This window comes from Echinops telfairi, unplaced genomic scaffold (assembly GCF_000313985.2).
Source record: "Echinops telfairi isolate 266 unplaced genomic scaffold, ASM31398v2 ScPeMD7_5;HRSCAF=22, whole genome shotgun sequence".
Lineage (NCBI taxonomy): Eukaryota > Metazoa > Chordata > Mammalia > Afrosoricida > Tenrecidae > Echinops > Echinops telfairi.
Window position 1 is genome coordinate 12,515,055 of NW_022103901.1, and position 21,459 is coordinate 12,536,513.

At 59.0% G+C, this 21,459-nt stretch overlaps 3 protein-coding genes across 5 annotated transcripts in view; 2 read left to right on the plus strand and 1 right to left on the minus strand.

Moving 5' to 3' along the window:
* The window catches only part of STYXL1 (serine/threonine/tyrosine interacting like 1), a 45,159-nt gene extending 36,090 nt beyond the window's left edge, over positions 1-9,069 (plus strand). For all 3 annotated transcript variants that reach the window (XM_045283996.1, XM_045283995.1, XM_045283997.1), the window contains exons 5-7: positions 4,024-4,121; positions 6,243-6,355; positions 8,823-9,069. In XM_045283996.1, coding sequence (XP_045139931.1) covers positions 4,024-4,121; positions 6,243-6,355; positions 8,823-8,954 — 343 coding nt within the window. In that variant the 3' untranslated portion in view covers positions 8,955-9,069. The remainder of the gene's footprint in view (positions 1-4,023; positions 4,122-6,242; positions 6,356-8,822) is intronic.
* A 1,721-nt stretch (positions 9,070-10,790) lies between these two features.
* TMEM120A (transmembrane protein 120A) lies at positions 10,791-15,016 on the plus strand. Its single transcript, XM_004705623.2, has 12 exons — positions 10,791-10,903; positions 12,044-12,162; positions 12,349-12,465; positions 13,219-13,278; positions 13,448-13,543; positions 13,624-13,713; positions 13,845-13,910; positions 14,008-14,069; positions 14,187-14,279; positions 14,396-14,460; positions 14,546-14,614; positions 14,688-15,016. The coding sequence occupies exons 1-12, from the start codon at positions 10,823-10,825 to the stop codon at positions 14,799-14,801; spliced, it is 1,032 nt and encodes a 343-aa protein (XP_004705680.1). The 5' UTR covers positions 10,791-10,822; the 3' UTR covers positions 14,802-15,016.
* A 125-nt stretch (positions 15,017-15,141) lies between these two features.
* The window catches only part of LOC101656375 (NADPH--cytochrome P450 reductase), a 46,831-nt gene continuing 40,513 nt past the window's right edge, over positions 15,142-21,459 (minus strand). The window contains exons 5-16 of the mRNA XM_004705624.4: positions 20,225-20,374; positions 19,595-19,719; positions 19,356-19,445; positions 18,726-18,824; positions 18,041-18,157; positions 17,810-17,928; positions 16,956-17,137; positions 16,597-16,746; positions 16,238-16,508; positions 15,956-16,101; positions 15,792-15,877; positions 15,142-15,609 (exon numbers count right to left, since the gene is read on the minus strand). Of these exons, the coding sequence (XP_004705681.1) occupies positions 15,465-15,609; positions 15,792-15,877; positions 15,956-16,101; positions 16,238-16,508; positions 16,597-16,746; positions 16,956-17,137; positions 17,810-17,928; positions 18,041-18,157; positions 18,726-18,824; positions 19,356-19,445; positions 19,595-19,719; positions 20,225-20,374 (1,680 nt within the window). The 3' untranslated portion in view covers positions 15,142-15,464. The remainder of the gene's footprint in view (positions 15,610-15,791; positions 15,878-15,955; positions 16,102-16,237; positions 16,509-16,596; positions 16,747-16,955; positions 17,138-17,809; positions 17,929-18,040; positions 18,158-18,725; positions 18,825-19,355; positions 19,446-19,594; positions 19,720-20,224; positions 20,375-21,459) is intronic.

A 21,459-nucleotide genomic window follows, 5' to 3' on the forward strand; every position in this document is an offset into this window, starting at 1 on the left:
TGTGTGTGTGTGTGTGTGTGTGTGTGTGTGTGTGTGTGTGTATGCTTTGGGGTAAATTGTGGTGATGGTTGCACAAAATTGTGACTATCATGAATGGAGTCACACACTTAGAAATGGTTCAAGTGGCAAATGTTGTGTTATGGATCATTTTGCCACAATAAAGGCACACGCGCACATGCATACACACACACACACACACACACAGTTTCTCCACAAAGAAGACTCTAGTGTAAGAGAGAACTAAGACCAGTTTTACACAAATTCTTCCAGAAAAATAAAAGGAGGGACCTTACCCAGTTCATTCTGTGGGGCCAGCATCCCTCATGCCTGTGCCTGCCTTTGTATTACAAATATTTTTCCAAGAGGAACATTTTGAAAATTGAGCCGATCACACAAGATTAAGTGTGTGTTCCTGGCAGTGCATCTGACTTCAATGAAAACAATCCAGACAAGTGAAAACCAAGCAAACGAAACGGCTGATTAGTAAGTAGCACATCTCTGGCCTGGGGCGGCTTCAGGCTCTTGAGCCCAAGATTTGAACCACAACATCTCACTCTCTTACGAAGGAAAAAAGAAAAAGAAAAGAAACAAAAACCAAAGCCATTTCCTTTTTCTCTTCATTCCTTCCCAGCATTTCTCACTCCTAAAATAAAAAATAGATACAATCATTTATGCTGTGTAATGGGAAGATGTTTTTCTAATAAAGGTGGTGGAACCGTCTCTGACAGTGTGTTGCGTGTGAGTCCCCGAGAGGCAGAAAACAACGGTAGACATCTCCGTTACAGCATCAGCATCAGTAAAATTAGCCTCTGCTTTCTGATTGGTCCACAGTGACCGTATGGGAATTTTCAGTGGGATAGAAACCACTGACGCCTTACCATTTGATGGGTTCCTTCACATTCAATGTGTGGGAAAGGTGGTGCTTTGGGGATGAAAAGTGTACAGTGATGTAGTAAGGGCTCTTAGATGTTTACTTGCATTTTATTGATGCAGAGGCATAAAAAGAGTACAATGTTCTATATCATCCAGGATCATTTTTAACATCACCTGCCACTCAACAAAAGCACAAAATGAATATTCACAACTATGAGGCCTCATCAGTACGCCCATATTCAAAATGTACGTGCACACCAACCAAGAAAACTAGTGAAGAAATCGAAGAATGCTGCCATCTCCTTCAGTCTGAAATTGGTCAAACAGGTAATCACGATGCACTGATAAATACTGGTGCCTGGATTGCAAACGTTGGAAAGGGGAAGGAACAGTGCTGGAAAATACGGCCCTCTTGATAGACACGAAGCTGGAAACCGCATGATAGAATTTTGCAAGACCGATGGCTTCTTCATTGCAAATACCTTTTTTCAACCGTATAAATGACAACTGGATTGGGAGCCCTGGTGGTGTAGGGGTTACACGTTGGGCTGGTAATGACAACGTCAGCAGTTCGAAACCACCAGCTGCTCCCTGGGAGCAAGATGAGGCCTTCTACTCGCCTACAGAGTTACGGTCTCAGAAACCCCTCAAGTTTACCCTGGGTTGGAATCCCCTCATTGTCAGTGGGTTGGGATTTGAGTGAAAGGACAACCGTCGGCCTGGACCTCCCCAGGCAGAATACATCGGAATCAATTGACTTCAACCGGAGGAAGAAGAGGGAAGCTCAATACCAGCAGCTAAAATGGGCTCAGGACCACCTGTGGAACAGTGGAAGGAAGCATCAGTCCATGAGAATGAAACTAGGACCTTAAGTCCACCCCACCTGAATTTCGAGAGTGTCTCCAGAACAGATTTGGTTCATTGAACACTAATGACAGAAAACCGGATGAGCTGTGGGAGGGCATCAAGACTCACCTACATAAAGAAAGCAAAAGGCTCTTAGAAAGACAGGAAGGAAAGATCAAAGTGGATGGCAAAAGAGATTCTGGAACTTGCTCTTGAACGTAGAGTAGCTCAAGCCCATGGGAGAAACGATGACGTGAGAGGGCCACTCGAACATCTCAGAGGGCTGCTGGCGAAGACAAAGTGAAGTATTACAGCGAAAAGCGCAAAGACCGAGAACTGAGCACCGAACAAAGGAAGAGCACCCCAAATCCAAGCCTCAAGTTGAAAGATTCTGTGGGCAAGATAGGGCGCAAGGCAGGAAACACCAAAAGAAGATAAAGAAACAGAGTCACGGATCACAAAGAGCCAGGAACCTGCAGACAGTTCAGGAGGTAGCACGTGATCAACAGCCGATTGTACTGAAGGAAGAAATCCAAGCTACCCTGAAAGCGCTGTCGGAAAAACAAGACTCCAGGAACTGATGAAACACCGAATCAATTAGGCCTGTATTTGTCACAAGTGCTCATTCACGTAGGGACTGATTAATTTACTTTCGTTTTTCAAATCTAATGCATCTTTGTGCACGCCACAGAGGTCTGTCCGCACACTGCTGCATATCCCCATAGACCAGATGTCCTCAACCTTATTTAGCCCACTGCCCTCTTTTGAAAAAAAAACAAAACAAAAGACTCATCACACCCCTGGCAACTAAAACTGTTTGTCCTATAACCCACAATCCAGGATAAACTGTGGATCTCTGCTCTTGCAACCCCCTCCTTGACTTGTCCCAGTGTCCCCAGGGGGGAGTATCCCGAATGTAGGCAACACTGCCACCATTAAGCCCCTCGTTTTCACAAAGGAAAGCTTATCCAGTACTTGGTACATGGCAGGGGGCCCTGATGATGCAGTGGCTGCTCACGGAAACCGTGGTCTGTACCCGCGAGCCAGCCGTGGGAAAACCCTGTGGGGCAATCCCGCGCTGTCGTTACCTGGTGTCATTGCAGGCGTAGCCATGGATGCAGGCAATGGGTTGGGTTTGGTTGGGGGTTCTGTCTGGTGGGCACTGGGTCAAGCCCCTGCTGTCTATCTTTTCCTTAGCCCTGCTGGCATCTGCCCCCCCCCTGTTCATTCTCAAGCTTCTCACCTCTTGGACAGGAGAGTCGTCACGCTGGCTCTTTAATGGCCTGCAGGCCGGTGTCCTTCCTTTCCCCTTCACGTGCGTGGCTGTTCTCTCACTTCCGCCAGGCGTTTGCGTCAGCGTCACCTGGACCACCGGAGCAGACATAGCCTCCTTTCCGCTCCCCTTGCCCTCCAGGCATACGGCAGCGTGGGTATTCGTCAACACCGTGAACTGTCTCCCATCCTCTTTTGATGGTTGGTACCGTGTTCCGGGAAAGCACCGTGCTGTGATGGTACCAGTGTCCCTCCCATGGATCGGGCAGCCTCTGTGTGCCGGACGATTGCTGAGGGCTGTACACAGCTCCCTTTCCCCCGGCCCCACCCCACAGCCCTATGAAAGGGCCTTTTACTTGCCTGAATCTCCCAGGTGCGAGTCTGTTGTCTTTCCCCTCTGGTCCTAAGACTTTGCAGGAGGAATGCTATCATGGATTGAATGGTCTCCCCATGCTTCTCTGTAGCTTGGTAGTTGTGTAATTATGGACACATCCCCCTGATGTGATCAGTCCCTCTTTTGTAAGGGGATTAAGGTGGAATGCAACACCCTTACTCAGGGCACAGCCCTGCACAGATGTAAAGAAAGCCTCTCTGAGATGTGGCCTGCATTACCTCTTACCTTACAAGGGCAAAACAGGAGAGGGAAGTGAGCAGAGAAAGAGGCACCGTAGGACAACCAAGGTTAAGAGCCAGGAGCAGAGCATGTCCTTTGGACCCAGGGTTCCTGTGCTGAGGGCCTCCTAGACCCAGGGGAGGATCGACGCCAAGACCTGCCGAGGCCTTCAAGTGATGCCAGGCCCACAGATGTTGCTGGGAGACAAGCACTTTCTCCAGAGCCAGCAGAAAACAGCTATCCCTCAGAGCCAGCATCCTGCATCCCCAGTGCCAGGCTCTGAAATTGAGAGGACAGGGTTGTTGGCGAAAGGCACCCACTGTGGTATTTCTGTTACAGCAGCCCTCGATCACTAAGGTCGATTCCATGATGAGGCAGTGGCCAGGCTGCCCTATCACCTGTGCTTGTCTTCTCTTTAGCTTCGTAGGGGACCCCAACAAGCTTCTTCACATCTGCGTGGAAGATTCGCTGGAAGCCAACCTCTCTTCCTTTTTCCGACACCTCTGTCACTTCATTGGTAAGTGGCAGCAGACTGCACCTGGGGGTGGAAGAGGGTCTGCAGCACCTACCTCATCTGTGTTTACTGCCCCTTCCTGATGGGTCTCCCTGAGGTTTCTATGGACCTCAGGCCAGGCCCATGGGCAGTGAGACCCAAAGAGAGCAGCAGACTGTGGGCCCTGAGCCTGAGGTTCTGGTCCAGGCTGGATCACCTCAGCCAGCCTCCTGGTGCTCGGTGGCCACCATGAAGGGGTGTGTACGCTCCTGGCTGTCTGCTACGCACCGGGATCTGGGGACCCATTGATGAATCCCGCTCTGCCCTTGGCCTCCTGCCTGGTCCTTGGGGTGAGGGTGGGGTAGAAGGAAGAATCAAATGCCCCCTGAAGGCAGAATATTGACTTCAGTATTCTCAATGCGTGTACTGTCTAGTCTCCACAGCTTAAATTCTGGAGCACTAGGTTTGCCAGAGAGTACGGATAACAGTGAGAGCCCCAAATCCATTTGCAGTCTCCTCCTGAATTAAGTCTCCGTTGAATTCCTTCTGATCATTACCCGGAGACTTGAGTGGACTTGCCCTCAGGCAGAGTGCATTAGAAAGTGGAATTATACCAAAAAATAAATAAAATAAAGTTGAATTCTACCATACCCTTAACTAGCCCAGGTGGGGACAGTTTCCTTTAGGGCAGCGGTTCTCAACCTATGGGTTGTGACCCTTTTGGGGGTTGAACGACCTTTTCACAGGGGTCACCTGATTCATCACAGTAGCAAAATGACAGTGGCGAAGTAGCAACAAAAATAAATTTATGGTTGGGGGTCACCACAAGATGAGGAACTGTATGAGGGTCTCGGGCTGGTCTATAGCATCACATCCCTGTCCCTGTCATGGTCCCATTTCTGCCACTGTGATGTCTTGGTCTGCCACCAGCCATGCTTCTGTGACATTCTGTGACAGTTTCCATGGTCCTTTCCTGCCCCATGGAAGCCCTCCCTTCTCTGTAAACCCTCGGACTCCAGTCTGACTTCAGGCTCATGGTTTCTCTGCGCCTGCCGTGACGTTGTTCTCTTTAAGGCTCCACAGATGTCCCCCTTCAATCTGATATGAGATGCAGGGTCTCTTTTGGACCCCCAAACGGCACTTAGCTCCCTTCGGTGACTCAGCATGGGCGAGGGTGAATTTGTCGCCCATTCCTGGGGCGCAGGTTTGTCCCAGAGAAAGCAAGATCCCTGAGAAAGGGGAGATACCATTCCCCCTGCCTCACTGCCTGGCGCCAACACATCCTCCAGCCAGCCGCTACCAGGAGCAGGTGAACGGCATTGTGGTCCAAATGGGCCTTCATTTCCCAGTCAGTCCCAATGATCACATAACTGGCTAAACTTTTCTTCGGACCAGAGCTGAGATGGCTACCTGTCCCTTGATGGGGTGGCAGCCAGAGCCCCATGCCACAAAGTGGCTCCCTTCATCCCCACCTCACTGGGAAGCCCCTGTGCCACAGGGTTTTATTCATGAGCTGAGGCCGGTGGCCTTAGCCCATCCCCTGAGTCCTCCTTGACCCTGACAGTCTGGGACTTGGGCTTGGCAGGTCACCCTCTGTTTGTTTTCCGGGGCCAACCAGGGGACACCACCTTCGTTTCCTTTCTCGAAGCTCACAGGGTGAACCCTGAGAAAGATAGGCTAAGCGCAGAGTAAACGCCCAGTGAGTGCCATGTGCTCTTATCTGGTTTTTCAGATGAGGAAGCTGGCACTCAGAGTGACTTGCTCCAGCCAGTGGTGGCAGAGATGAACATCCAGGCTGCCTGGCTCCAGAGCCCCGGCTCTTGCAGCCTCTGTTAGCGCCCAAGTGATCTCAGAGGGGGATGGGGTGGCGGGCAGCTCCCAGCCCTACCAGGGAGGCCACGCCGACACAGCAGACCTTTCTAGGCCAGATGCTTGTAGAACCCAAGAAAAGACTTTGTAGGACAGGTCGGAGGGCCCTGGCGGGGCTTCCTGGGACTGCCTGCTCTCGTTTGTTGACCAAGCAGAGTCCTGGCCTTGTCCAGGCTGTGCTGCGCTGGACTCACTCTTGTCCCCGGGCCCGTGGAGGCCAGTGGTCTCCCAGTGAAGGTGGCCCACCCTACCTGCCCACCCTCCCTCCTCTTGCAGACGTGCACTTGGAGCTCGGCTCGGTCATCCTGGTCTTCTCCAAGCTGGGCATCAGTCGCAGCTCCACGGCCATCATCGCATACCTCATGCACCAGCGGGAGCAGACCTTGAAGGTACCCATCCCCACCTGGGCTGGGTGGAGCAGGGGTAGGGAGTGTCTGGTTGGAGGAGGGGTAGGGAGGGGCTGGTTGGGCAGCCCCAGAGCTCCAGCTCTGCCACTCCCAAGGACTCCAGGGCAGGGCTGTGACCCAGCCCCATTGTCCAGGAACAAGGTACTCAGGGCAGGCCCAGGCACTGGGCTGCATGGCTCCCACTGTGACAGCATGCTCACGGTTTTAGAGCACTGGGGTTGGCCCCCAAAAAACACTTGCCTAGGGGTTTGCTTTGGGTGAGTGGGAGGGATACCCCCACCGTGGCCACTGGCCAGTGGTTTAGGGATGCACTCTGGCATGAAGCTGCTGGAAAGTCTTGGGTGCAGGCTTGGGGGCTGGAGGCCACATCCCTGTCCTTACAGCACATGCTGGGAGAACTCTTTTGGAGCCTCAGAAACACTGGGGTGTTGTCTGCCTGCTAAAGAGGCCTGCTCGGGTGGGCACTGCTGCTGAATCTTGGGAGGAGCCCACCCCCAGAACCAGTCTGTGCTGGGAGGGGCCTTGGCTGGCATGTGGACAGGGTGGGAGCTGGCAGGAGGTCCTCTCTCCAGCCAGGCTGGAGGCAGAGCGTATCTGGCCATAGGCAGAGGCCTTGGGGAGTCCCACAGCTTGAGCCCCCTACCCCACTGGGGGTCTGTCCTCCTGTGGTCCTTGGTCATCACACTCAGAGGGGCTCAAGCCCAAAGCCCTTCAGAGCTCTCCCTCCTTGACCCTTAGTGATGGTGACCTGTGAGGTGTGGCCAACGGCCATGCCCCTAACCCTTCCTGGCACCAATGCCACCCTCGGGATCAGGCTGTCCCCACGATGGGTACAGACAGGCCCAGGGTCCTGCAGGGAGACACGGGCTCTGCACTTTGAGGGGCTCTGGAGCAGCCTGGAGGTCCCTTCCTGGGGCACTCTGCTGGACAAACTGTGGTGCCCTCACATGGCTGTGGGTCCTGCCGGGCCCTTTCCCAGCTGTGCAAGTCCTGCAGCAGGGCTAATGGTTCCTGCCACCCTAAGGTACCCAGTCACAGACCCAGAGGCCCTCGGCTCTCCTGCACTGCTCCTGGGTGCCGGGCACAGGCGCCTCACCTCCCATCATGGGCTGGGCCCCCGCTCCTCAGGGCACTGGGGGCAGCATGGGCTTTGGTTCCATTGTGGTAATCAAAGCGCAAGGGTCAGGCGACACAGCAGCTTGTAGGAGCTCCTGGGGTGCCTCCTCCCCTCCCCTCTACCTCCTGGCAGCATCAGGATTCAGGGAGGAGGTGGAACCCAGTCTTGGCTAGCTAGTGCCCAGCGCCTCCCCTGACCTCTGACCTGGGCTTTCAACACTCTGGTGGCGAAAGGGACAAATCTTGATTGGGATCCCAGAGCTACCCCAGCCCAGGAGAAACCGATCTCAGTGCCTTCCACGTGCTGGGAGCATCTTTGATCCTGAAAGATCTTCAGGAAAAAAGCACAAAGATCTCTCCCCACAGCACTGTAAGAGCCAGAGGCGTGAACTCCTTACGCTGTAGTCTCCGTAGCTGTAATAACAGCATGCAGCAGACCCTTCTCCTGGGAGCCAGAGAAGCCTGGGGCTGGCCTGAGGCACCACGGCTGTGAGTGTGAATGGTAGAACCGGGCTTCAAAGCTAGGGGCCACCCCTTGAGAGTCCAGGCTTTGGACAAGGCAGGGACAGTGTGGGCCTGGCACTCAGAAGGATGGGCCACGGGCTGGGCACTGGCCCTTACCAAGGGGGACCTGGGCCACATCCACGGCCGGTCAAGGAGGCCAGTAGCACTGTTCCTCCTGCCTGCTGGGTGTGCTACGAAAGCCACAGATGCTTCACGAACTGGAACGAGGGGGTGGTGTGTGGTGTGTGTGTGTGTGTGTGTGTGTGTGTGTGTGTGTGTGTGTGTGTGTACTGGAACAAGTGCATGTTGTTGGATGCTGTGAAATTTACAGGAGATACCTAGTGGACCAGAATGAGTGCGTGTGTGTGCCATGGTGTGTGTGTGTTTGTGTGCGCCATGGTGTGTGTGTGTGTGTGTGTTTTAGGGGAGGGGCAGTAAACCTTACTTTTGCAAGGCTGTGCCCCGACACCATTTCTGGGGCTTCCTTTGTCCTTGGTCTCGAAGGAGACTGGTCATTTCCACTTCCTCTGTGGAATAGCTCTTCCTGCCCTTTAGATGGGTGCTCTCTAGCGACCACTCTCTAGCCCCTCTCCTTTCCAAGAACCCATCACCACTGCCCACCCCCGCTCCAACACACACACCTGTGTTGGGGGTGGGTTCCTGGTGTTGCCTCAGTCGCCCCCAGGGGGGACTCCTTTCTGCCCTCTCTTTCTCAGAAGCCAGGCCTCCTCACCTGTATGTGTTTGCCCTGGATGCTTGTGTCTGGCACTTGAGTGGGGCTCAGGGCATGTGCCTAATTCCACGATACCCCCGCCCCCTGCATTCACAGAGATCCTGGACCTACGTCAAGAAGTGCAAGAGTAATGTGTGTCCGAACCGGGCCTTCGTGAACCAGCTCCTGCAATGGGAGGAGATCATCCTCGGAGGCCTTGTCACGGGCAACTTGGATCAGCTCTACTGAGCTTCGTGGCCAGCGAGGGCTGGGGGGATGCCACCTGGGGGCTTCTTGTGGGGCACAGGCCGGGCTGTGTCAAAGGGCTGGTCTGGGAGAAGAAAGCCTTCCTGTCTGTGCCTGAGTCTGCCTTCTGCGGTGGTTCTTGTCCAGCTGAGATCTGTGGGAGTAGCTATCCCCTCCCACTCCACGGCCTGGACCATTGGAGGCTTTCCTGGGGCTCAGGGGCAGTGGGGACTCCAGGGCTTTAGTTCCTGGCCTTGTGTTGGTCCATGGGCTCACAACAGGAAATGTCACAACACCTTCCCACTGGCAGAGATCCTCCAGCCTCAGAGATGTCAAGTTGAAGACCGGCCAGGGCCTCAGGCTCTACAGCCTTGACAGGTTCCCGGTACCAGGAACCATCCTTGGTGTCATCTCCCCCTTACCCCCACCCCCTTGGCCACATGACACAGATCCCAGTCTCTTGCCCTCCCTGCCTTCCCCTCACAAACACTCACTTCTGCTGGCTGTGCTTGCTGAGAGCAGATTCCTGCCCCTCTCGTCTCTCACACTCAACCCCTCCAGAGCAAACTCAAGGCCATCCAGTTGATTCTGACTCACAGCAACCTGACAGGGCAGGGCGAACAGCCCCTGTGGATTTCCGACACTCTTTATGGGATTCCAACACCGTAACCCTTTATGGGAGTAAAACACATCATCTTGCCCCCATGAAGCAGCTGGTGGTTTCGAACAGCTGACCTAGAGGTTAGCAGCCCAATGAGTAAACCACAGCCCCACCAGGGCTCCTCCACCCACACTCAGGGGTCTGAGAAGGACTCCAGGGAGTTGTCTTTTGACCACACTTTTCTAGACCGGCCACCATCTACCACCCACCACCCACCACCCACCACAACCAGTAACCCAGGGGAGGCACAGGCCAGATTGAACAAACTGAATCAGCTGCCACGGATGGAGTCAGTTCCGACTCTCAGAGCCCCTTCAGGGCAGGCTATGCATTGCTGTGGGAGGGGACAGCCTCATCTTTCCCAGAGAGTTGCTGGGGGTGGGTGTGGGTGGGGGAGGTGTTCCCCTAACTGCTGGCCTTGTGGTTAGCAAGCCAATTTGTCACCCAGTTTTCCATCACTGCTCCTTACAGCCCAGGGAAGTGGTGGGGGATTTAGTATCTCCATGCCCAAAGGACTCTCATGAAGCCCATCAGCAAACATTCTCAGCCACCTGAGCAGGCTGGAGACCCAGGTGGGCCAGGGGACCTCCCATGACTCTCCGGGACAGGAGGTGGGGCGGGACGCTCCCCTTCTAGGGGTTGGGTCTGGCAAGAAGTGAAGGAACCTCTCTGGTCTGAGCTGGGGGAGGTTTAGGGTGTCTGCCAAGCAGAGCCTCTGTGGGCTGGGCAGAGCCAGCGGGCAGGACATCCCTAGACTGGGCTTTAGAACGGGCAGTCTGGTGGTGGCTGTGGGAGGGACAGGAGGAGAGCCCTGGAATAGTCCAAGCTGAGAGAAGTGGCCCGAGGATGGACGTGTTGGAGGCAGGTAGCGTCCCCCACCCCCATCCCGGCCCCCAGCTTCCCGGCCCAGCACCGCGGTCAGAGCCCCGCCAGTAGCTGCACCTGGCGGGGGCACCCGCAGCGCCAAGGTGAGCGGACAGCTCGCCAGGACCCAGCCAAACAGCCGCCCCGGCCAAGTGGCCCCGCCCCCGGCCCGGATTGGCGCGTGCCGGGGGCGGAGCCAGCGCGTGGCCGCCCCGGGCCACGTTCCCATTGGTGGCCGCGGCGGCGCGAGCCCGGAAGCGGACGGGGGCGGCGGCTGCGGTGGTGGAGGCCGAAGAGGCTCGGGCCGGGCGGCGTTGTGGCGCCGTCCTCTACGCTCCTGGCAGCCATGCAGCCTCCGCCCCCGGGCCCGTTGGGCAACTGCTTGCGGGACTGGGAGGCTCTGCAGCAGGACTTCCAGAGCATCCAGGTGGGTGCTGCTGCGGGGGCCCGGGGGCTCCTTTCACTTCGGCTCCAGGTCAAGGGTCGGGCACGGGGGAACTTGGGGTCAGAGGTCCGAGCCCCCGGCCTGGCTCCCGAGGGGGAGGCCTCGGGTCTCTGTGGCCCCGCCTGGACTCTCCCGATAGCCACCGGGGAGTGGCCGGCGGTAGAGCGTGGAGCGGCCGGAGGGGGAATAGTGCCAGGGCAGCACTAGGGCAAGAGTGGATAGCTCCCTGCACATCAAGGACAGCGCCCACCAAGGTCTTTACAAGGGAAGGAGGGAACCCGACAGCCCCACGTGGCTGCAGTCTGGAGGGGAGGAGTGGCTGTCCAGGGAGCTCTGGGCCTGGATTTTGGTCCTCCCAGGCTAGAGGGCAGCGTGGAAGGGGCTCGTTTAGGTCTGGCTCCCTTGGGCCTCCGTGGCTGTTCAGTGGGAGGACACTGAACAGTGGTGGTCTGGAAACTGCGGGGCTGGATGGGTGGGTGTGGTGGCCCCACCTGGGCAAGTCAAACAGGTCAAAAGCAGAGTCCAGGCCAGCTGGCGACTTGCTTAGGCCTTTGTCTCTCCTGGACTTTGGCCAAGCCATTCCTGTCTTCGGTGAAGTCTACCTTTCCCTGGGCCCAGCCTAGCCTGTGGTCCCAGCCCCTCGATGCAAGCACTGGGCAGATGCCTCCCAGCTGGCCCTTCGGTCCAAAGACTCACCCACCAGGGTAAAATGCTCAGGGAAGTAGGCCTAGGGCCAGAGGTGGTGGGGGCAGGGCAGGGAACCTTTACCCTCTATCAGAGGTGCTGAGCAGAAGGCATCTGGAGAGCCCCACCTCCCCCTGGACTGAGAGGACCAGGGCCACCCAGAGGTCAGGCCCAGGGCAGGGGAGGACTGAGATGAAGATGACCCTCTGGAAGCCAATCTGGTCCGAGGGAGGGGGTCCATGGCTTACCTGTCGAGAGCCCACTCCCTGCCTGTCCTGGGGAGACAGCAGTCCCAGGGACTTTGGGGGCAGGCACAGCACCCCACCTCCTCTCTGGGGAACCCATCCCACAGAGCCTGGGAGCCGGTGCCCACCCCTGCCCGGTCACTCAGGCTCAGTGGCCTCCAACCAGCCTGAGCTTCCCCCTCGGCACCCCCAGGAGGCCCACCGGCTGTACCGCCTGAAGCTGGAGGAGCTGACCAAGCTGCAAGGCAACTGCACCAGCGCCATCAGCCGGCAGAAGAAGGCCCTCCAAGAGCTGGCCAGAGTCCTGAGGAAGTGAGCTCTTGGCCCCCCCATCCCACCTCGGGCTGGGGGAGGCAGGGGAGTGGCCCGGCTGGCGGCAGGGGGGGCGTGGCCAGCCCAATTTCTCATCTCTCTGGGTTCCCACCTGCTGGCCCATCAACCTGGCAGGTATTGAGCTTCCTTCTCTGATCTAAGTGACTTCTGTGACTCCGCCCACAGATGCAAGCCCTCCCTCCCGGCCGAGGCCAAGGAGGCTGCGCAAGAGCTGGAGAACCAGATCAAAGAGCGCCAGGGACACTTCTTCGACATGGAGGCCTACCTGCCCAAGAAGAACGGGTGGGCTGCAGTTCCCAGCCCTCTGTCCCAGGGACACCCTCTTCTAGGCCGACCAGGCAGCTTCTGGCACCAACCTGGGCTGAGGGCTCAGGCCGGTCTCTGCAGCCCAGGGCCAGTCCCCTAGCCCCAGGGAGCTTCAGTTCTGGGTGGTTTGAATGAACAAGAGCCCATGTGTTGGGTGATAAGTCAGTGTTAACTGTGTGTGCCACCCCACCCCCACCTTGTGGGGACTTTCTTTGGGAGCTGAGGGGCTGGCGAAAATATAAGAAGGCCTTGGGGGACTTAGCAGGCCTGGGCAGGGGAGCCAGGGTCAGGATAGCTCAGTGGGGAGAAGAGTCCTGGGGGCAGAAGTGGGCCCAGACAACTCGCTGACGTGGGCTTGGGACTGAAGGATCCTGGAGTTGAGCTGGCTTGGAACAGTGGGCCAGGCCATAGATGGCGCTGTCTATAGGTGAGCAGTCCACAGCCCGGGCCCACAGGTGTCACCTAGGGAATGGGAACGGCCTGAGGGGGTGGGGCACAGTGTAGGAAGCAGAGGGCTAGGGTGGCTTGGGCGCTGGGTCAGGCTTGAGAGCAGACAGGGAGAAAAGCTAGCACCACCAAAGTCCAAGCCCAAAGCCAAGGAGGGGTGGGGTGGAGGGGGGTGAGGGGGGACGGGCGTCATGAGTCAGATTTAGTCAGGCCGTTAAGGGGCTCGACCCAAGGCCCCTCTGCCAATCCAGGCCACTCCTCACCAGTCCCCTCCTCCCCTAGGCTGTACCTTAGCCTGGTCCTGGGTAATGTCAACGTGACACTCCTCAGCAAGCAGGCCAAGTAAGTGGCAGCACGGGCTGGGCTCCAGTCTTGCGCCCACCCACTGGAGCCCGAGCCGGAGCCCTTTCAGCCCAGGTGCTGCTGAAAGGGGCCCAAGAGGAGGGGTGCGGGGAGGGGGTGTGCGGCCCAGTGCCCAGCCTGGCCCCACATGTCCGACTTCCGCACACAGGTTTGCCTACAAGGACGAGTACGAGAAGTTCAAGCTCTACCTCACCATCATCCTCATCCTCATCTCCTTCACCTGCCGCTTCCTCCTCAACTCCAGGTGGGTTTCCCAGCCCGGGGCGGGACCCCGAGACCTCTCTGGGCTCATCAGCACCAACCCTCCACCCCACCCATCCTCAGGGTGACAGATGCTGCCTTCAACTTCCTGCTGGTCTGGTACTACTGCACCCTGACCATCCGAGAGAGCATTCTCATCAACAATGGCTCCCGGTGCGTGTGGGCGGGGCCGCAGGCTGCGGGAAGTGGGCTCGGGCGCTGTGGGGTGGTCAGCTTCATTCCCCACAACCAGGTCTTGGGGGCCGAGGGGACAGGAAGAGTGACGGCCGTTTCTCCTGCCCCAGGATCAAAGGCTGGTGGGTGTTTCACCACTATGTCTCCACCTTCCTGTCGGGAGTCATGCTCACCTGGTGAGTGGCCTCCCAGGCTGCTGGGTGGGAGGGTGGGTGGGTGGCCGAAGGCGGCTGCGAGGCCCCTTCCCACACCTACCCCTGCTCTCTGCCTCAGGCCTGATGGCCTCATGTACCAGCGGTTCCGGAACCAATTCCTGTCATTCTCCATGTACCAGAGTGAGTGTCTCCGAGGGGCCGGGGCCTGCTCTGCACTGGCTGGCAGTGGGCAGGGCAGGGGCAGGCTCTTGGGGGCCCCTTGGGCGCCCCTTGGGTCCTGATGCCCCTGCTCCCCAGGCTTCGTCCAGTTCCTGCAGTATTACTACCAAAGCGGCTGCCTGTACCGCCTGCGGGCCCTGGGCGAGCGGCACACCATGGACCTGACCGTGGGTGAGCTGGCCAGTCGGGGGTGGGGTGGGGCAGGGCAAGGGGAGGGAGGTGGGGCTCAGCATCTGTGCCTGCACCTCTGTGCCGTGGGGGTGGCCGCTGACCACGTTTCTCCCCAGAGGGCTTCCAGTCCTGGATGTGGAGAGGTCTCACCTTCCTGCTGCCCTTCCTTTTCTTTGGACATGTAAGTCACACCTGTGGCACTGCCCGCGCGTCTACTGCCCCTCCCCGACGGCATGGGGCTGATGCTCCCTCTCCCCGCTCCGCAGTTCTGGCAGCTCTTTAACGCCCTAACCCTGTTCAACCTGGCCCAAGACCCTCAGTGCAAGGAATGGCAGGTGAGCAGGGGTTCCTGGGAAGCTGGTGGGGCTGCCCGGCTGGCCCCCCATCCTAACCCTGTCACTCCCCCAGGTGCTCATGTGCGCCTTCCCCTTCCTCCTCCTCTTCCTCGGCAACTTCTTCACCACCCTGCGGGTGGTTCGCCACAAGTTCCACAGCCAGTGGCAGGGCACCAAGAAGGAATGAAGCTGGTTCCGGCAGCCCGGGGCGTGCTGCATCCCCCCTGCTCCGCTGGGAGACACCTAGTGTGGGAGGCTCTCTCGCCCACTCTTCCCTGGGTGTTGTGGACTCTGTGGGCCCCAAAGGCGATGTTGGGAGAGGACAAGCTGGGCATGTGTGGTGCCCCAACCCCCTCCGTCCTGGCAAGAGGCCAGGACCCTCAATAAAGAAGACACAAGGGGGCTTGAGGTGTGTGGTCTCCTGGGAAATGGGGAAGGGCTCGTGACACTGGTCTCCCAGGTCTTGAGTCCCATGGATCCACCCCCACCCCCCCAAAAAAAACACACACAAAACAATCTCAGGCAACTACAGAAAACAAAAAAATTTATTCCAAGGGTCAGAGATTATTTAAAATTATTTACACTCATTGAAAATCACACGAGGGGCCAGGCCCCAGTTCAGCTGGAATCAGGGTGCCTTTGGCCGCAGGTGAGGCGGTGGGCCGGAGGGGGGCACAGAGTTGTCACACCAAGTCTTGAGCCCGGGCCACCCGCCTGGTGACAGCGGGCTGGCCCAGCCTGGGGGCTGAGGAGGAACTATGGACTTGGAAGCACCCCCGGAGCCTGGGAAAGGGGCGTGAAGAGAGTGATTACAGGGAAGTGATTACAGGATGGGCGGGTGGGGCGGCCCCTAGCTCCACACGTCCAGGGAGTAGCGGCCCTTGGTCATCAGTTTCTTGATGTAGTCCACGGCCTGTGCGTGCTCCATGCCGCCCAGCTCAGCCACCAGGTCATAGAAGGTGTTCTGCACATCCCTCGCCATATTCCGAGCATCCCTGGGGGCGGAAAGAAGGTGACCTGGGGGCTGAGAAGAGGTCCCCCCAGGAAGAGGCAGTGCCAAGCTTCCTCGTACCCCAAATCACCTGGAGATGGTGATGTGGGCAGAAGGAGCTGCCCCCGGGGCCTAGGTAGTAAGGGACCCCATAAGAGGCATGGCCCAACTCCTGCCCCGACTCACCCGCAGACGTAGATGTGGGCGCCAGCCTCGTGGATCAGCTTCCACAGGTGCTCCTGGTCACGCTTCAGTAAGTGCTGCACATAGACCTGCAGGAGGGGCTGGCCAGTGAGAGGGGCCCTGGTCCCGCCCCTCCCCCCTCCCCAGACCTGCGCCGCGGGCCCCACCTTGTGGGCCTGCTCTCGGGAGAAGGCCACGTTGAGCTGCGTGAGGGTGCCCTCCTTGTGGAAATGTGCCAGCTCCTCGCGGTACAGGTAGTCTTCATCAGACCGGCGGCAGCCATAGTACAGCAAGGTCTCCCCGACCTCCTTACCTGGGGCAGTGGGGGAGGGGGCAAGAAAGTAAGGGTGATGGTGGGCCCTGCCCACCCCTAACACTCTCCTTTCCTGACCTGAGGCGGCAGTGGGCACGAGAGGGGGAGGGGGAGGTGTGCCAGGCTAGCCACTCACCCTGCTGCCGCAGCCAAGCCCGCTCCTGGATAAAGCCGATGAAGGGGGCGACGCCGGTGCCAGGCCCCACCATGATGACGGGCGTGGTGGCCTTGAAGGGCAGGCGGAACTGAGACTTGCGCACGAACATGGGCACCAGGGCCCGGTGGCCGTTCTCGCCAGCAGGCTCCTTGGCCCGCAGCCAGCTGGTGGCCACGCCCTTGTTGATGCGGCCGGACTTGGTCTCGTACTCCACGACCACGGCACAGATGTGAACGGAGTTGGGGTGGACCTGGTGGGGGCGACAAGGCGTGAGCAGCGGCACCCCCCCTTGGCGGACCCTGGCCCCCAGCCCCGCGCCGAGTGGGCTGCAGCCGCACCTTGGAAGACGAGGCAATGGAGTAGTAGCGGGCCTGCAGCCGCGGCAGCAGCTCGCACAGGTGGTCGATGGGCGGCCGCAGGGACGGGTAGTCCTGCAGGATGGCCAGGATGTTCCTGCGGGCCTCCACCACCCAGCTCAGGTACAGCTCCTGCGGGAGGCGCGGGACGGACAGAGAGGATGGGGCTGGGAATGGAGGTGGGCGGAGGCTTCTGGGAAAGCAAGTGGGAGCCCCGCCCCTGCCCCCAGGTGCTCGTGGGCGCTTCACCACCCCGTGCGCACGCGTCAGCTCAACGATTCCACCCCCCACCCCCCCCACCGCCCGCAGAGGGGCAGCGGCTGGGCCCCGCCGCACCTCACCTTGCCCTCGCCCGAGGAGGAGGCCATCTTGCGCAGGTGCTCCTGCTCGCTGGGCTCCGAGGCGTACTGTGCCAGCTCGTAGAGCACGTTGGTCCGGGGCGGGTTGGTGATGTCCAGGTAGTAGGTGAGGGCCGTGCGGTAGGAGGTGGGGCAGGGGAAGGGGTGCTTCTTGTTGGAATCCTCTGTAGGGAGTAAAGGAGGGGCCTGGGGCTATCATGGGGGGAGGGGATAGGATCCCACAGGAAGGTGGGCCAGCCTCAGGCTTCGGGCTGGACTTAGTCCATGTCCTGCCTGCCTCTTCCCTGGGCACTGCTTGGCGCCACCTTTGTGGGCGGGCTTGAAAGACCCATTTTCTATGTTGACGAGGAAATATCTACGTAGGTGGACGGATCCCTGCCTTTCACAAACTGACACCTTGCATCCCGCACTCCGAGCTCCCTCTTTGCCCCCCCCCCCCCCAAGGCTCTGGCCCCCACACCAGGTGGTGGTGTCGTGGTCATGTCTCAATCTGCCCAGCTGCTGGGGGGCTCTGCGCAACTCCCCAAGGGGCCCTACCTCTCCTGGGTGTGTTCAGTCCCATGGCCCCCACCCCTGGTGTACTGCTGTGGGTCCCGATGACCCTTGCGGAGGGAGAGCCAAGCCCACGTGGGCATGCATGCTGGCCACCCACTCTGGCCTGGCAGGCTCTGATATAAACCAGCCCCTGCCAGCATGCTGGTCCTGGCACTGTTCAGAAGGTCACTAAGGACAGAAGAGGAGGGTGGGTCCTGCCAGGGGCCAAGGCTGGACCCGAGGTAGCTGGTGGGGTGCAGTGGGGTCACAGCGTGTGTGCATGGCCTTGGCCCCAGACCTACCATCAAGGTTTTTGAGGGACATGATGACGTCCAGGTCGGCGCCCAGGGTCTCACCCAGCTGTTTTACAATGCTGGAGTCGTTGGCCGGGTAAACGGCAACGTGGTCCCCAGACTCGTACCTGGAGGGGAGGCGGGGCTCAGGAGAAGGGCTGGCAGGGTGTCCAAGGGTGGGCTCGGGAGGTGGGGGTGGCCCAGAGAGCAGCAGGAGGCGATGGCAGCAGCAGCTGGTACCTGATTTTGGAATCGGAGATGTCTAGTTCCAGGTGCATGAGGTGCCGCTCCATCCCCTGGTTCAGTTTCCGGTTGGTGGTGACTCCAGCCAGGAAAGGGTTCTTGGCATCGAAGGGCCTGGGTGGGGAGGAGAGAAGCGGGGCCTTGGACCCGAATCCCCATCCTCAAGGGGCACTGGGGCTCCACAAAGCACAGGGCCCCCAGAGGGCTGGGCCACACGGAAACCCACAATCTGCAAGGGGCTCCACCCACCCGACCCAATCCAGGGCTCTCCCCCTCCAGTGTGGGCCAAGCGGGCGTATCAGCACCCCCATTCCAGCCACGGATGGTACAAGCGCTCCAGAGACATGACGGCAGCTTTTAAGAGAATGTTCTGCCCAAGATCCACCCAGACACAGCACCTACGTCACATCCTTGCCCCCCTGCCAGCATCCCAAGAGGGAATGTCACCACCAGTGACAAAGACAAGCCAAGGTCGCTTCCCTAGGCTGTGCCCAGGCTGCAGAGGCCCCTGGGAGAGGCCCCACCCCCAACACATTCCTGAACAAGGGGGCCCATAGGCCACTCCATGAGGCGGGGTCTGGAGGAAGGTCCTGGGGGCGCAGATGGGACAGCCCACTGTTAGCCGGCTGCAGCTGCCTGAGACAGGCACCGGTGGGCTGACCCCCAGCAGGCGGCTACTCACGGTTTTTGGTTCTCGTAGCTCTTCAGGCGGCCCATCTCTCCCGTGTACACCTTGGCCATGTCCATGTCCGAGTGGACCACCAGCTCATACTGGCGAATGCTGGCAAGGGGAGACAGGGTGAGGTGGGTGTGGGCAGGGCCGGGGGCTATGGGGATCAGTCCTGAGAAAGGAGCTGGGGGCCTGCCCTAGAGCAACAATGTGCCTTCAGGATGACAACATGGTGGGCACCCCCAGAACCCAGACCCAATAGCTGAGGCAGGAGAGCAGCTGTCAGAGGGAAGGAGTGGCATGGGATGAGGGCACTCCGGGACCAGAAACATTCAAAACTCACTGTCACTGAGTCGATGCCGACTTACAGTGACCCTATCAGACAGGGCAGAGCTGCCCCTGCAGGTTTCTGAGATTCACTCTTCACAGGAGTAGAAAGCCTCCTTTTTCACCTGTGGGGCAGCTGATAGTTTTGAACTGCTGACCTTGTGTTTAGCAGCTCAACTCATAACCACTACACAACCAGGGCTCAGAGATGCCCGATTCTGTGCCTGAGCTTTTGCCAACCTCTTTCCTGGTCACATCCCCACTGCCATCCACCAACCAGGCCCCCCAGTGCTGGCCTTCCTTACCCCCACTCACCTGGACTCCTCTCCTGTGGCCTCCACCCCAAAGTGCTCACACACAGCCGGCCAGAACTGCTCACGCCACGTGATGAAGTCCTCCTCCAAGCTGTGGGGACAGAGAGTGGGGGCTGCAGCGGTGGGCTTCCTACACTCGCTGATGGTACCTGGGGGGCTTTGTAGGCCCCTTCATATTCCACAGGCATCAGCCCAGACCCATGCCTCCAGGGCTCCGAGGAGCTGGGGGAGGGCACTTACTTCCCGTCATCGTCGCCCATCCCCAGCTCGAAGATGCGCTGGGCTCCCAGCTGCTCCAGCCGCTTGTCCACGTACTTGCCCATGGCGTTGAAGTGCTCATAGGTCTTGTTCCCGAGGCCAAAGACCTGCAGAACAGGATGGGGCGTCAGAAGCTAGGCTCCCCCTTGGGACAAGGAGCAGCCAAGGAACTCAGAACCGGCTCCTGTCCTGGGAGAGTAGCTAGGCCCCCTAGGAGCCCTGGAAACGGTCTGGGGTGCAGCGGTTCAGGGTCTCCTCTAAGCCTCAACTGCAGGTGGCCAGCAGGGGGCAGTTCAGCCAGCTGGTCACTTGAACTTGCCTGCCACACCTTCCTGCCCTTAGTCTCCGTCCACAGACACCCCTGCAAGAAACGGGGCGGGAACGCCAGAACCAAAATCTCCTCGTCACTAGGTTCCGAGGGCAGAGGAAGGCCCCCTTTTCAGGGGTGCATCTATGAGCAGCCTGGGGTCTCCACTTGGCACTTCCCCGTCAGGCCCCCAGCTGCAGCCCCCTGCCTGACCCTCTGCTGAACCCTCCTGAGCAGACGGGGACGAGCCCATCACGGGCCTCCAGACAGCACTGAGGAGAGGGGTTGGAGAGGGGGTCACTCACCGCAAACTTGACCCCAGAGAGATCCGTGTCGGTCTCTTGCAGCCAGTCGTAGAAGTCCTGGGCATTGTCGGTGGGGTCCCCCTCGCCGTAGGTGGCCATGCAGAACACCGCCAGGGAGTTCTCTATGTCAGCCAGGCTGCTCAGGTCAGCCTGGAGGGATAGGGCGGAGGTGGGGCAGAGAGGGGGAAGGGGCAGTGAGAGTCTGAGAGGGCCTCCGAGAGACAGTCACAACGGTGAGATTTGACGGGCGTGGGGAGGCCTAGGAGGTGGGGAGGTGGAAGCCTAGAAAGCGGTGGCCCTCAAGCCCAGGGAAAACTCGGAAGTACAACAGGGCCTGGGCCTCACTGGACTCCAACCAAACACTCCTCCGACTGGAAATGTGAGCTGGGTGGGCAGGGAGGTGAGCAGGTGGGGGCAACAGGCTTGATGTGGGAGATGGAGTGGCCCTTGCAGGAGGTCCTGGCCCTGAGGACAGACATCTGGTGTGGCCTCCAGTCAGCCAGGCGATGGCTGGCAGTGGCCTCCATCAGGGCAGAGTGGAAAGGTCAATCTTGGGGAGTCTTCCCAGGCTACCCGCATCATGCCACTCTCCCCCTTTCTGGAAGTCACCCGCTCCACCCTCCTGAGCCAGACGCACCTTTAACTGACTGCACGTGGTGAGGTGTGAAGTGGCAGCCAGCCCTGAGCCTCCCACACAGTGGACAGCCACAAACACACCAGGGGAAGGGCGATAGCAGCCTTGTCAGGAGGGAGGGTGAGGAGGGGGATCAGGGGGAGTGAGGAGCGAGAGCCAGTTGCGGGGGGGCGGAGGCCAGGAGGAGCAGACCTGGGGTGGCCCACGGGGAGGAGAGCTGCCTCATTTCAAGAGGAGGGTTCCTCAGGGACCATCCTGCTAAAGCCCTGGGGATTTGGCCCCGGCGCACACAGTGGTGGCACAGAGCGGGACTGGTCCTGGGTCTTGATTTTCAAGCTGGTTCTCTTGCTATTGCATTGGGGGGTGGGGGGTGGCATGGGGAACAGAATTCCTCTGGGACTTTATGAGATTCTAATGTTCCAGGCACCCTGCAATTCTCCAGCTGCCCAGAGCCTGGTGAAGCCCATGGAGGTGGGTGAGCGTCATGCAGGGCGCGGACACACGGGGTGAACCTCAAGCTTCTGGAGCTGGGCCAGGGGGGTCATAGGGCCCTTCAACCTGCCTGCCCCTTGGGCTAACTTTCAGGCCCCCCCTGTAACTC

Coding starts and splice junctions, on each gene's coding strand:
- TMEM120A (XM_004705623.2), top strand. CDS start 10,823: ATGCAGCCTCCGCCCCCGGGCCCGTTGGGCAACTGCTTGCGGGACTGG. Junction 14,070..14,186: donor GTCATTCTCCATGTACCAGA/GTGAGTGTCTCC, acceptor CCTGCTCCCCAG/GCTTCGTCCAGTTCCTGCAG. Junction 14,615..14,687: donor CTCAGTGCAAGGAATGGCAG/GTGAGCAGGGGT, acceptor TCACTCCCCCAG/GTGCTCATGTGCGCCTTCCC.